At 35.7% G+C, this 14,184-nt stretch overlaps 1 protein-coding gene across 1 annotated transcript; it reads left to right on the plus strand.

The window, feature by feature from the left end:
* The first annotated feature begins 8,529 nt into the window (after positions 1–8,529).
* LOC143542665 (uncharacterized) lies at positions 8,530–9,786 on the plus strand. The gene is made up of 2 exons (XM_077035204.1): positions 8,530–9,234; positions 9,283–9,786. Exons 1-2 carry the CDS (start codon positions 8,530–8,532, stop codon positions 9,784–9,786), a joined length of 1,209 nt encoding a protein of 402 aa, XP_076891319.1.
* Positions 9,787–14,184: the final 4,398 nt, after the last annotated feature.

Consider the following 14,184-nt stretch of genomic DNA (forward strand, 5'->3'; position numbering starts at 1 on the left):
TTCCAAACAAAAAATATATACACGTGTAATTTATAATCAACGGATAGATATTTGAAGATCAAACACACGGCATTCCAAATACATTGATTAAAAAAAACAAGTTTATGGGTCCCTTTATAATCACAGATTATTGCTACTAATGTAACGTCTTGATCTTTCATCACCAAATAGAGCCGTTATATCTCCTCACCATTCCCTTTATAACCACCCACAACACAAAATCACAAATATCAAACCATCTTTATCATCTATCTCATAAATATACATATGGCTTCTAAACTATTTGCATACCTGTTTCTACTTCTTTAAGGTATTGTATCATATCATATCATCACCACAACACCAACAATTAATAATACTTGAAACAAATCTTTATTTCTTTTAACTAATTACCCTTTTGGGCCGTGTTTTAATTCGCAGTCAGGACTTTGATCGCGGTTGAGGCTGAGGTATGGCTGCCTTATCTTTCTTCTTTAACTATAGATGATAATATTTGGTTTTTATAAAAGGCTAAAATTTCGGCTGTATATATATATTTGTGTTGCAGAAAACATGGTGTGTTGCAAAGCCGTCATCGAGTCAAGGGGAGCTGTTAGAAAATGTGAATTTTGCGTGCTCGCAAGTGGATTGCAGGATACTGGAGAAAGGTGGTGCATGTTATTTGCCTGATAATCTTATTAACCATGCTTCCATAGCCATGAATATATACTACCAGTGCAAGGGAAGAAACCCATGGAATTGTCATTTTGGTAACACTGGTCTCATTACTCTCACTGACCCAAGTAAGTGATCAACTTAATTTACAACCAAAAAAAAAAAAAGAATTGGAGTCATTTTCAAAGGTTTCACTAATTTGCAGGTTATGGAGGCTGTCCTTATGTTTAAATGATTGGGATGAAGAAGATAATGGCCTGCTACTTGTGGCAACATTTATTTTAGCATGAGAATAAATTAACTGCAAAGCTAATTGTTATATGTAGCTTTATCTAGATCATGATGTATAAGAGCAAATAAAATATTCTTTTAATTTTTTTAGCATTTTCTTTTACAGGGTTTGTGTTTAGTGTTTCATTTTTGTAGTTAAATATGTTTTTAGTACTTTGGATGATGATAAACTATTGTAATTATAGAGGTTAATTATAATTATTAATAAAAGTGTTCGGTTATGTTAATTATGGTATAAACATAAATGTATATCATAAACAATAAAAACAATATCATTTATGATTCATTAATTTTACTAAATAATATGCAGAACTAATGGTCTATAATAAAGACTATAATGGCAGACAATTTGAAGACAGAAATGTTTGAACACGTTGTTTGAACTATAACAATGCTAGATTAAGGGTTGATGGAAAATTGTGTTTAAGCATTCATGCTTTTCAAACCAACATAAGGATTATTTTGCAATGTTTTAAAAACTGGTATTTTACTCGTACCGAATTGGACTAAAAAATGGTACAATTGGTTGAACCGGATTATACCGGAAGGTTCTACCGGTTGAATAGTTTACCTTATAATTTCCTACAAATACAACTACAACTTTAACTCCAAAAATAACCCAAAAGTAAATGATTTCATAACAAAAAATAATCCAAAATTAATTCATATTAAAAAAATAATACAAAGGCACTCAATTTAAAAAAAAACACCGCTAAAGTTTACACGCTTGAATATTAATTGTTGGGTTAAAAGTAATTTTGATAAAATATGGGCCGCAAATATCAAAAATTTCTTAGACATAAAACCAGGTTTTCGGTAAAAACCGGTATTTTAGAAAAAACCGTCGGTACGATGTTCTAGCAAACCGGCCAAAAATACCGGGCTCAAGATATCGGCCCGCTGCGCGAAATCCGGTTTAACCGGTTCAACAGGTCGGTTTGAACCGGTTTTTAAAACACTGTTATTTTGAACATTATGTAAGAGAAAATAATAATTTGACTTTTGCAAAAACTCAATTTGAATTAGTAAATAAATAAGACTTTAAAAAGATATAAATAATTGACTTAAGTCCTCCTAATCGAGTCAGTAATTAAACCAATTGTTTTACCAGCTCATTGGTTGACCTCGTCAAACCCAAGAACATATAACAACATGATTAATTTAGAAAAACTAGTGCGGGTGCTCGCGCGATGCAGCGGGAAACACATACTTTAGTAATCATGTAACAAGTTTATGGATGTTCGTTGTTTGATTTAAAACCGTAAAACCGTTCAACCTGGTCAATGGCTTGATTTCACGGTTGATTTTTTCATTAACTTTTGGCCGGTCGTTTTCGGTTTTCGACGAAAACCCGTTGCTAACGGTTATGCCCACGGTTTAAGTTTGGCCTTCATACTTTTTGTGAAGCCGTTACAAATTCGTACAACATTAATTTGAGTTGATTTTATTGCATTTTTTTCGTAATGTAAGTTATATGAATGGAGGACTGAATTTGTACTTTCAGAATTTATAAACTAAAACATAACATGGGTTGTACTTTAATGCATATTTATGTGTTTAAACAATTTATTGATTTATAGTTATATATTTGAATTGTACATTAATGCTTTAGTGCCTTGTACATTATAAACCATACCTCGGTATTGAATAAATTTTATATGGAAACGTCGAAAAAAAAGTACGATCCATCGGTAAGCTCTGTTTTTCCTTAAACGTAATATATTTAGAGATATAGAAGAAAAAATAAGAAAATATATAAACCAGGAAAATACATGAGTAAAGATGAGGGGTAAAAGTTGTAACAAATTCTTAAATTTAAAAAAGGATAGTAAAGTTTAAGTGCCAATTTTGTAACTATTTTCAAACAAACTGAATTTACGTAAAACATATTTTGTAGTGGACAACTTTGCCCTTATGCTACATGCTTTATAGGGTGTACATAAAGTTTTGAATATTCTAATTACTTAAAAACCTAGTGTCTTAATTTGCCCAAGAGTGCTACATTATATATAGTATAGACGAATGGTCGTGCGATGCGGCGGGGAACGAAAATTCAAGTAATCATGTAAAAATTACGGATGTTCAAGGTTCGTTTGAAACATTAAAAACGTTTAAATCAATTATCACTTTTGGTCAGTTGGTTTTAGAATGTTCAAACCATAGCAAACGGTTTGGTTTATGCTTTATACTAAAGATTGGCCATATAAAACCGGGCCGATCGGTAAACTTATTATTGAAGCTCAATGTGTGAAACCAAACCATTAGTAACAATTCAGTTTGAATTTTCAAGGATTCAGTTCAGTTTTCAAAGAAAAATATGAATCGACAGTTTGACTTATTGCTTAACTTAAAAGCTATTAAAACCGAATTGTGAACACCCATACATAAGATCCTAATTTTAATTGGAATAAACTATAGCAATACCATACCCAAATTAAAGACAATAAAATGCTCATTTTTATGGTGTAATTTTCTTCAAAAAAATATTAACATATGAAAATTTTACGGCCGCTGGAAAATCATTGGTGGGAAGTTGGTTAACAATTAAATTTAAAAGAAATACATTGGTAAAGATGAAGGTCCAAAGTTGTAACTATTTCTTAAATTTACAAAAGTTGAGTAAAGTTGAGGGAGTAATGTTGTAACTATTTATAGTCATATTTTTTAATAGAAAAGTTTGCCCTTATCTTACATGTTATATAATGTTTGTATTATGCATTATAAGTTGTAAATTACTTAAAAAAGAGGTGTCTTAATTTGCCCATGACTTATGTATATTATATATAGTATAGATGAGGGGTAAAAGTTGTAACAATTTCTTAAATTTACAAATGGATAGTAAAGATTAAGTGCCAATTTTGTAACTATTTTCCAACAAACTGAATTTACGTAAAACATATTTTGTAGTGGACAACTTTGCCCCTATGCTACATGCTTTATAGGGTGTACATAAAGCTTTAAATATTATAAATTACCTAAAAACCTAGTGTCTTAATTTGCCCATGAGTGCTATATTATATATAGTATAGACGGATGGTCGTGCGATGCGACGGGGAACGAAAATTTTAGTATTCATGAAAAATTACGGATGTTCAAGGTTTGTTTAAAACCTTAAAAACTTTTAAACCAATCATCACTTTTGGTCAGCTGGTTTCAGAATGTTCAAACTATAGCAAACGGTTTGGTTTATGCTTTATACTAAAGATTGGCCATATAAAACCAGGTCAGTCGGTAAACTTATTATTGAAGCTCAATGTGCCAAACCAAACCATTAGTAACGATTCAGTTTGAATTTTCAACGATTCGGTTTCACTTTTCAATGAAAAAATATGAACCGACAGTTTGACATATTGCTTAACTTAGAAGCTGTTAAAAGCGAATGTGAACACCCACACGTAACATCCTAATTTTAATTGGAATTAACTATATCAATACCATACCCAAATTAAACACAATAAAATGCTCATTTTTATGGTGTAATTTTCTTTAAAAAATATTAATATATGAAAAAGTTACGGCTGCTGGAAAATCGTTGGTGGGAAGTTGGTTAACAATTAAATTTAAAAGAAATACATTGGAAAAGATGAAGGTCCAAAGTTGTAACTATTTTTTAAATTTACAAAAGTTGAGGGGGTAATGTTGTAACTATTTATAGTCATATTTTTTAATGGACAAGTTTGCCCTTATCTTACATGCTATATAATGTGTGCATTATGTATTATAAGTTGTAAATTACTTAAAAAAAAGGTGTTTTAATTAGCCCATGACTTATGTATCATATATAGTATAGATATATAAAGTTATATAAAATATAAGAAATGATTTAGATTGAGAGTTTAAAAGTAGGTTATTGTGTTAATTACATTTAGAAAATTACATAAATATAAAATTTTCGTTTAAAAATAGTAAAATAATAAATAAACCCAGTACAGAGCACCACCTATGTAAAACCATCTCCAAAGTTCGTTGAACTCTTTCCCATCACCCTCACTTTCAACTATCATGTGTGGTACTTCTAAACCTTCATCTCCTGGACAATATTTGGTTAAGGGAAGTCCACATAGTCGATCATTTCCTGTGTATCTTAAAGGCTCAAAAGACTGGAGTTGAGTGAAAGATGGAATTCTATCTGACAAGTTATTAAAAGACACATGTAGAAACTTTTATAAATTCATCTCGGACATGCTTGATGGTATCTCTCCTAAAAGGTTGTTTCTTGATAAATCCAAAGCTAGGAGATTTCTCATCTCACCAATTTTACATGGAATCATCCCAAGTAGGGCGTTGTTTGACAAGTTCAGTGCTATCAATCCATGGAGATCAATCAGTTCATAAGGTATTTGCCCTGACAAATTATTTCTTGATAGATCAATGCCCTTGAAAAGTCCTAGATTTGTGCTGAATTCACGTATATTTCCTTGCCAGTGGATCATTTTCTTGTCAACATAAAGGGGATAAAAGTAAATTTCCCCTCTGGCTGTTAAAGTGGATGATGGATCCGAAACTCTATGTACATTTTGTTGATGTAAGAATCCTTCTTGAACCATGATAGTTAGATTATTCATGCATGAGGGCATAGTTCCATCAAGATTGTTCATTGACAAGTCCAGGATTTGAAGACTTGCAAGTTGACATAATTGTAAAGGGATCGGTCCTACGAGTTTGTTTGATGTTAGGCTAAGAACATACAACCTTGATAAGCTTTCCCCTATCCACAAAGGCAATTTACCAGTAATTGTTGGCCCATAAATCCAAAAATGTTAACTTCGTGCAACTTTTTAATGACAAAGACAAATTTCTGGAAAATTTGTTCTTGTATAAAGACAACACCTCAAGCCCAACTAATGACTCAACAGAGGTAGGAAGCTTTCCAAACAGATTGTTGTATCCTAGATTAAGAACTTCAAGTTCTTTGAAAAGCCATAAACAGTCTGGAAGTTTTCCTATAAATGAGTTATGCGGGAGGTCTAAATATACTAAAAACCCATTAGACATTTGGCATAAAAAGGATAATCCTCCATGGAATTTGTTTCTGGAAAGATCTAAATATACTGAAGTAGATGGAACATTCTCTATATGACCATAAAAGTTGTTTGAACTAATATCTATTCTTGAGGAATAATTAGGGTCAAAGTTGGATACTAAATATGGTACTTCCCCACTAATGTTGTTGACTGAGAGATTCAAATATGTCAATTGAGAATGCCAAATATTCCAAAACTCCACAGATTTTGTGTTGGAAATTCTATTATTGGCAATATTAAGATGAGTAAGATTTTTAAGATTTAGAATCCATTTAGGGAAGCTATGCCCTAGGTTGCATGAACTCAAATCAATAGAATCGACATAAGAAAGATTTGACATGTGAGCTTCGGAAAGAACACTTTTGACTAAGTTGTTTGAAAGATCAATATTACGAAGCTTTGATCTCCTAATGTTTTTAGAGATAGCATCCCTAAGATAGTTGGAAGAAATGTCAAGAGTTTGAAGCTTGGGCAGTTCCCACACATTTTCACTTATTGGTCCATTTAACTCATTATGATCAAGGTACATATATTTGAGTGAGGAAAACATTTGGATCTCATCATTTAATGAACCCGTGAACCGACTGTATGAAGCTGATGCACTCTAAATTATGCATGTTTTATTATCAATATTTCCTACACTTTGAGCTATTTTTGAGCTAGTTTTATGACATTCTACTTGTTTGTCGTTCATATTGAAAGTTTTAAATGTTTTAAGAAACCACGAGTTAATGTGAAGTAACGAATTAACTAAAAGAAAAGATAAAACTTGTTTTCATATTAGTGGTTGAACTCCATGCATATTATTATGAGTTTTATTATGAACTTAGAAAATTAAATTCACGTAGTAATAAAAATAACATAATACACTTCATAAATTAAATACGTGACGTGAGTTTGGAAAGAATTAAATGGTCATACAAGGTTTTAGATTATAAATCATAAAATAAAAGAACAATATGTTGATTAATGGGTTTTGACTTTTAATCCCTTCCCTTGGGTTTAATTGGCAGCAAAAGATCAGGTTTATTTGTAAGCCAGAATAATTTAAACTTTAGTATTGAATTACCCCTTTTTTCTTAGGTTTGTTAGGATTACGAGCCTTAGAGGAATTTGTGATTTTAATACGGATCAAGTAATATATCATTAGGGTACTTAGAAAATCAACCGTGCTTTATCTTTTTTTCTAGACGTTTTTTAGGGGTCTTTAGTAAAACTGACCGTGGAGACCTATTTTCCCTTATTATTGTCTAGTTAGATTATCTATAGAGCCCAGTTTCTGTGTTCGTTGTCACCCGAGCGTTGTTGATAGTCGTTAAGATTCCTTACCTAGGTGGTTCCTCTTCATCATATTTGAGAGCTCCGTTAGTGCCGTTAGTGTCGCTAAGTTTTCCCGTTAGCTACATTAAGTTAAGTAAGTTAGTTAAATTAGTTTAAATTAATTAAAACAAAATAAAAAAATAATAATAATTAATTAAATATTGTTTTAGGACAGAACTTAGTTAGGGTTTAGTATCCGAGCCACCTCTAGTGTCCTTGAGTTCGATGCCCGGACTTCCTTTCTCTTTGCTACATGCGACCGGTACACTTGCCGATTGTGTGAACTAGGTTAGGTTGTTTGGTTTTTAAAGCTTAGTTGCGAATCGTTTTACTAGTTATATATATATTTTCGCACATCAAGTTTTTGGCGCCGTTGCCGGGGACACAGTTTAAGGCGATTAGAGAACTACCCGAGTTGGGAACTTGCCTGTTTATTTTTGTTTTCTAGTTTATATTAGTTTAGCTTAATTAGTTTCATTTTGTTTATTTTCGTTTAGTTAGGGGCACTACGTGTTACTTGAAATAAAAACTATTTGCCCTTTATTTGAGCTTACACCTGTTTGTCTCACTAGTGCATACCACACACACACGTTCGCAGGGACTATCTGAGTTATAACCTTTTTCTGAACCCGAACGTGAGTTTCATAGGCGATCTAAGGCACCAGCAGCAGCAGAAGAGATGGGCGACGCAGTACCACCACCGAGGAGGACCGTTGCAGACCGGGCCCGTCCAGCCAATGCTGGCGCGAGATCCAGCATCATTCCACCAGCTATCTCGGTAAACACGAATTGGCAGATTCCATCTAATATTCTGAATACTATTTCACATTCTGCATAATTTGACGGGTTGATCCACGAAAACCCACATTCTCATCTCACTCGCATTGCTCGTATCTGCGACACATTCAATCTCACCGGCGTTTCTGAAGATGCTATCAAGCTTCACATCTTTCCATTCTCACTCGTTGATCAGGCTAGCATGTGACTTGAATCCCTCCCACATGGGTCCATAGCTACTTGGGTCGCCAAGTAGGCCCACTTTCTTGAAAAATACGATCCTCCGGCTAAAGCCGCTCGTTTGCGTAATCAAATTCATTCTTTCCAAATGAAGGACACCGAGACATTCTACGAGGCATGGGAGCGATTCAAAAATCTTTTGGCATTATGTCCAAACCATGGCCTATAAGACTGGGCAGTTGTTGAGAAGTTCTATAACGGGGTGATGTACGCGACGTAGAGTATGCTTGACACGGCTGCGGGAGGCAACTTGCTGATGACGAAGGATACCGATGAGTGCATAGCCCTGTTCAATGGGTTAGCCATGAGTGGATGCCAGCGACCACCCACTAGGAGTACTAAGAGCGTCGATTCTATATCACGTGGCATACATCCGGTCGACACAAACACTGCACTTACGGCACAGGTTGAGGCGTTAACGAAGATGGTGAAAGACCTGCAGGTGAAGAGTCAGCTTTGCGAGATTTGTAGAGGGGTACATGATACGAATAAGTGCCCCGTAGGTTTTCAGGAAGAGGCTGTTGACTTCATAAGCTATCCAAACCAAAACCAAAATTCCTATAATTCAGGATGGAGAAGCAATCAAAACTCAAACTGGAGGAACGGAAATCAATCCAGCTTCCAGCAACATCAAAGCCTATTCCAGGATTCTAGTGAGGGGCCGAGCAGTGGAGAGAAGAAGCCCACCTTAGAGGAGATGATGGCACATCAGACACAGATGTTATCCCAGCTTATGACGCGAGAAGATTCCCGTCATAAGGAAACCCAAGAGAAATTCCGTGAGCACGAAACCTTCATGAAAAATCAGGGAGCATCAATTCAGAATTTAGAGCGGCAGATGGGAGATATAGCTAGTCGTCTAAATGAGAGGCCGCCGGGTACACTTCCAAGCAATACCGAGCAAAACCCGAAAGGATTCGCGAAAGCTGTGATTACTAGGAATGGTGCAGGGGCACGTGACGAGACCGTGATTTAGGAGGTGACTACAGTAGGAGTCGTCGAGCAGCCTGCGGTCGATGGAGAGGAGCAGGTAGAAGAGGAGATTCAGATTGATTCTCCGCCTGCCAAGGTGCACCAGAGGCGCAGCCCAGCAAGTACAGCACAGGCCGAGAAGCAATCTAAACCACCACTAAGAGTTTATAAGCCTAAAGTGCCATATCCTGGGAGACTTCAGATGGACAGAGACGAGGAGCAGAACGCTAAATTCTTAGAACTTCTTAAGCAGCTTCATCTAAACGTTCCATTCCTTGAGGCACTGACTCAAATGCCTAAATACGCCAAGTTCCTCAAGGACATTCTTACAAACAAGCAGAATTTAGCCGAAGTCTCTTCCGTTTCTCTTAGTGCTGGATGCTCTGCCGTTTTGCAAAGCAAGTTGCCTGAAAAGATGGCCGATCCTGGGAGTTTCACGATTCCTTGCATCTTAGGCGATGATACGGTTAGTCATGCATTGGCCGACCTTGGGCCAGTATTAATCTGATACCGTATTCTGTTTTCAGTAGATTAGGTCTGGGCGAGCCAAGGCCCACTAGGATGAGCATTCAGCTCGCGGACTGATCCGTGAAATATCCGCGTGGGATTGTTGAGAACATGCTCGTTCGCATTGGTAAGTTCATCTTCCTAGTGGACGTCGTTATTCTTGATATGAACGAGGATGATAGTGTTCAGCTCATTCTAGGCAGACCTTTTCTAGCTACCGCGCAGGCGTTGATCGACGTTCGCAATGACAAACTCATTCTTCGAGTCGGGGATGAGAACATCACGTTTGACGTTCGACAGTCACTCAAGCATCCCAAATCGGCTAATGACTCCCTATACTTCATTGATACGATCATGACTTATATGGGGGATTTTTTCAGTGACATATGTGGAGGCTCCGTCTTAGACACACAGATTCTAGATAGCTAGATTCCATAGGTTGAGATGGTCGCCATGATCGAACAGCCATTTGATGCTGACGCCGAGTCATCCTCCCTTGATTCTGACATATCAACTGAGATCGTGCGAGTTGATCCGAAGGACCGACCTTCCATCGAGAGTCCTCCTTCTTCCTTAGAACTTAAAGATCTACCCACTCACTTGGAGTATGCGTTTCTGGATTAAGAGAGGAAGTTGCCAGTGATTATTGCTTCTGCACTGACGGAGAGCGAGAAAATGATGTTGTTGAAGGTGCTCAGGGAGCACAAGGAGGCCATTGCTTGGAAGATTATCGACATTAAAGGTATAAACCCCTCATTTTGCACTCATAAAATCCTCATGGAGGATGATTTCAAAACCGTCGTTCAGCCTCAGAGAAGACTAAATCCGAAAATGCAAGAGGTGGTGAAGAAAGAGATTATTAAACTCCTTGATGCAGGGATCATCTTTCCCATTTCTGATAGCACTTGGGTTTGTCTAGTTCAAGTGGTTCCCAAGAAAGGTGGCATGACTGTCGTCACCAATGAGAGGAACGAGCTCATTCCCACTCGAACTGTGACTGGTTGGAGAATCTGCATCAACTATCGCCTACTGAACGAGGCCACCAGGAAAGATCACTTTCCTCTTCCATTCATTGACCAGGTGTTGGAGCGTTTGGCAGGTCAGCAGTACTACTGCTTCCTTGATGGTTTCTCCGGGTATTTTCAGATCCTGATAACTCCAGACAACTAGGAGAAAACCACATTCACTTGTCCTTACAGCACGTTTGCCTATAAACGTATGCCCTTCGGACTTTGGAACGCTCCAGCCACATTTTAGAGATGCATGGTGGCTATCTTTCACGACATGATTGAGGACTCCATGGAGGTTTTCATGGATTACTTTTCGTTGTTCGGGAGTTCCTTTGATCATTGTCTCTCTAATCTTGAAAAGATGATGTCTCGTTGCATTGATACCAACCTTGTCCTTAACTGGGAGAAGTGTCATTTCATTTTGCGCGAGGGTATTGTCTTGGGGCTTCGAATCTCGAGTGCGGGGATTGAGGTAGATCGAGCCAAAATTGAAACAATATCTAAACTCCCCCCGCCTACTTCCGTGAGATCTATTCGAAGCTTTTTGTGTCACGCCGGATTTTATCGTCGTTTTATCAAAGATTTCTCAAAATTGCGAGACCTATGACCAAGCTTCTTGAGAAAGATGCTCCATTTGTCTTTTTTGATCAGTGTATCGAGGCGTTTGATCTTTTAAAAGACAAACTCGTTAACGCCCCGATCATGGTTGCTCCCGATTGGTCGTTACCATTCGAGTTGATGTGTGACGCGAGCGATTATGCAGTCGGTGCCGTTCTTGGACAGCGGAAGGAGAGACACTTCCATCCGATCTACTATGCGCGCCAGACCTTAAACGACGCTCAAGAGAACTACACCACCACCGAGAAAGAGCTGCTAGCTGTGGTGTTTGCATTCGATAAGTTTAGGTCCTATCTTGTTCTGTCCAAGACTATTGTTTACACGGATCATGCTGCTATTCGATATCTCTTCAACAAGCAGGATGCTAAGCCTCGTCTTATCTGTTGGGTTCTGCTGTTGCAAGAGTTTGATATAAAGATCCGTGATAAAAAGGGGGCTGAGAATGTGGCGGCCGATCTTTTGTCACGCCTGGTGTAACAACTCGGGTATTTCCAGATGCAACTTATAACTTATAACAACTCGGCCGATCATTTGTCACGATTGGGAAATTTTAACAATGAATCTATCACGTTTATCGAGGAAATTCTATACAATTTAAATTTATTTAATATATATAAAACTTTGGAAAATGTTCATTTTTAACCCAAAACATAGACTTTAACCCTTTATTATATCCATCTTCAATTTTCAAGGACTTAACTGCAAATTTGTAAAATAATTTATAACCCATGACCCGTAACTAGTTACCCAGATCCGTTTAACCTAAACCATGAACCCGTTTAGATTACTTGAGCCTCAGATAACGATCTAAACTCGGAATTGAATCTTGATTCTGATTGTTCTTGCCATTATCGTCCTAACCGTTACACTTAATTAAGAAACAAGATCACAGAAGGATACAAATTGATTTATTAACCAAACCGCCTAAACCCAAAAATCAATTATATACTTAGGATCGCTCATAACTCAATTAATCTCTTATGCACTTCCTTCACAACCCGACGAACATATGCCCCATAGTTAATTAAATTATCGTTGTCTCGTTAAGCCGTTCGTCGACCTTCTTTTGCCGACGCTGTTACTCACAATTGGCCTGTGTACCATCAACCTTCAAGGTAATTGTAATATGCAAATTGCTCGTCTAACATTGCATAATAAAAGCCCTAACATTAATTGATCAAACATTAAACGGATTGGACGATTGATAATCTAGGGTTTATTAATCAAAATTTGGTTTAAACTGTTTCTGTATATATTGAATCGTTTCTGTATCTAAACCAGCTGACACACCAGCACGCTTGGCTAGTGTGTGTGTGTGTGTTAAAACCCTTAGCCGTCCACAGGTCGCGAGTTCGAATCCGGCCAACCCGTTTTTTTTGGATATTTTTATTTTCCTTGTTTTTAAATCATTTTAATGATTTATAATATATTATAATTAATATTAAATATTAATTAAACAATATTGTCTTTAAACCTAAAAAGACCATAGGGTTAAATCTTTAAATAATGATTTAAACGTTTAGTGTTAAATAATCTCGTTACAAGTTTTCGTATATATATATATATATATATATATCTTATTAATAATAATAAATCATTATTTTTTATTAGAAACCGACACCGATATTAATGTTTATCGTTGTTAAAACATCTTTATAAGTTTGCTCATATTTACTATATATATATTATATTTATATATAAAACATGTATATATATGTATGTATTATTAAAACAAAACCATAATAACATATTAAAAGTATAATTATATTTTTACCATTGGTTTCTTTAAGCATTCTAAAATATAGATTTTATGATAATTATAAACGTATATTATTATAATAGATTTCAACTTATATTTATTTAAACTAATTACTCGTAGATTCAATTATATAATAAACAATGATTCTTATAATTAAGTAATAACTAATAATATTGTTTCTACAACAACAATAATTCGTAGAGATCAATCGTTCAATCCATAATATACCAATCACAATTGTAACTCAAATCACATCGAAATCTTAAGTTCTTTATACATATTATATTATTATAATTCACTCGTAATATCATTTAATTAGAATCCTTATCGGCAACTCTCGAAGAGCGTGATTATCGTTCTTGTCGTAATCATTCCCGTTTGGCTTAGTCGATCAGGTGAGTTTTATCATTCCCCTATTTTACTCGATTTTCATAAACGTTTTGGGGACATATGCGTATATAATACTATACATACATATCTATATATACATATATATCAAAAATAGCAAACGTGTAATTGTGTGTGATTAATCAAATCTACATGTTATGTGCTTGTGTGTTATTGTATTCATTCGTTTGTCATATCCTCTTGGAGAGGGTTCTCATTCTATTGACCACCACCCGATTCGCTTGGCAACGGTCTTACTCTTATTTGCTCAAGTTGATTTACCGGCGCCCGATTCGCTTGGCAATAGTTTAATCGACAACTTACATGCTTACGGTTTGATTTCATTGCCGCATTTATTACGTTTTGCTTATTTACTATATTATCCTTATTTTATTGCAAAACTGGTGGTAAACTCACTCAACATGTGTTGTTAACCAAAAACTCCATTTTCTACGCATATGCAGGTTGCCTGAGTTGAAGGATAGACACTTAAAAAGACCATAGGGTTATATTGAAGACAAACTTAAATTTAATTGATTGTATTTATTTATATGAATTGTTTTGTTGTATTTGATTATTGTGTGTACATTTGAATTAAAATAATTAATTAGATATTGTCACATTT

Source organism: Bidens hawaiensis, unplaced genomic scaffold (genome assembly GCF_021521415.1).
Source record: "Bidens hawaiensis isolate Kalapana, Puna unplaced genomic scaffold, B.hawaiensis_p1.1 tig00012953_1, whole genome shotgun sequence".
NCBI lineage: Eukaryota > Viridiplantae > Streptophyta > Magnoliopsida > Asterales > Asteraceae > Bidens > Bidens hawaiensis.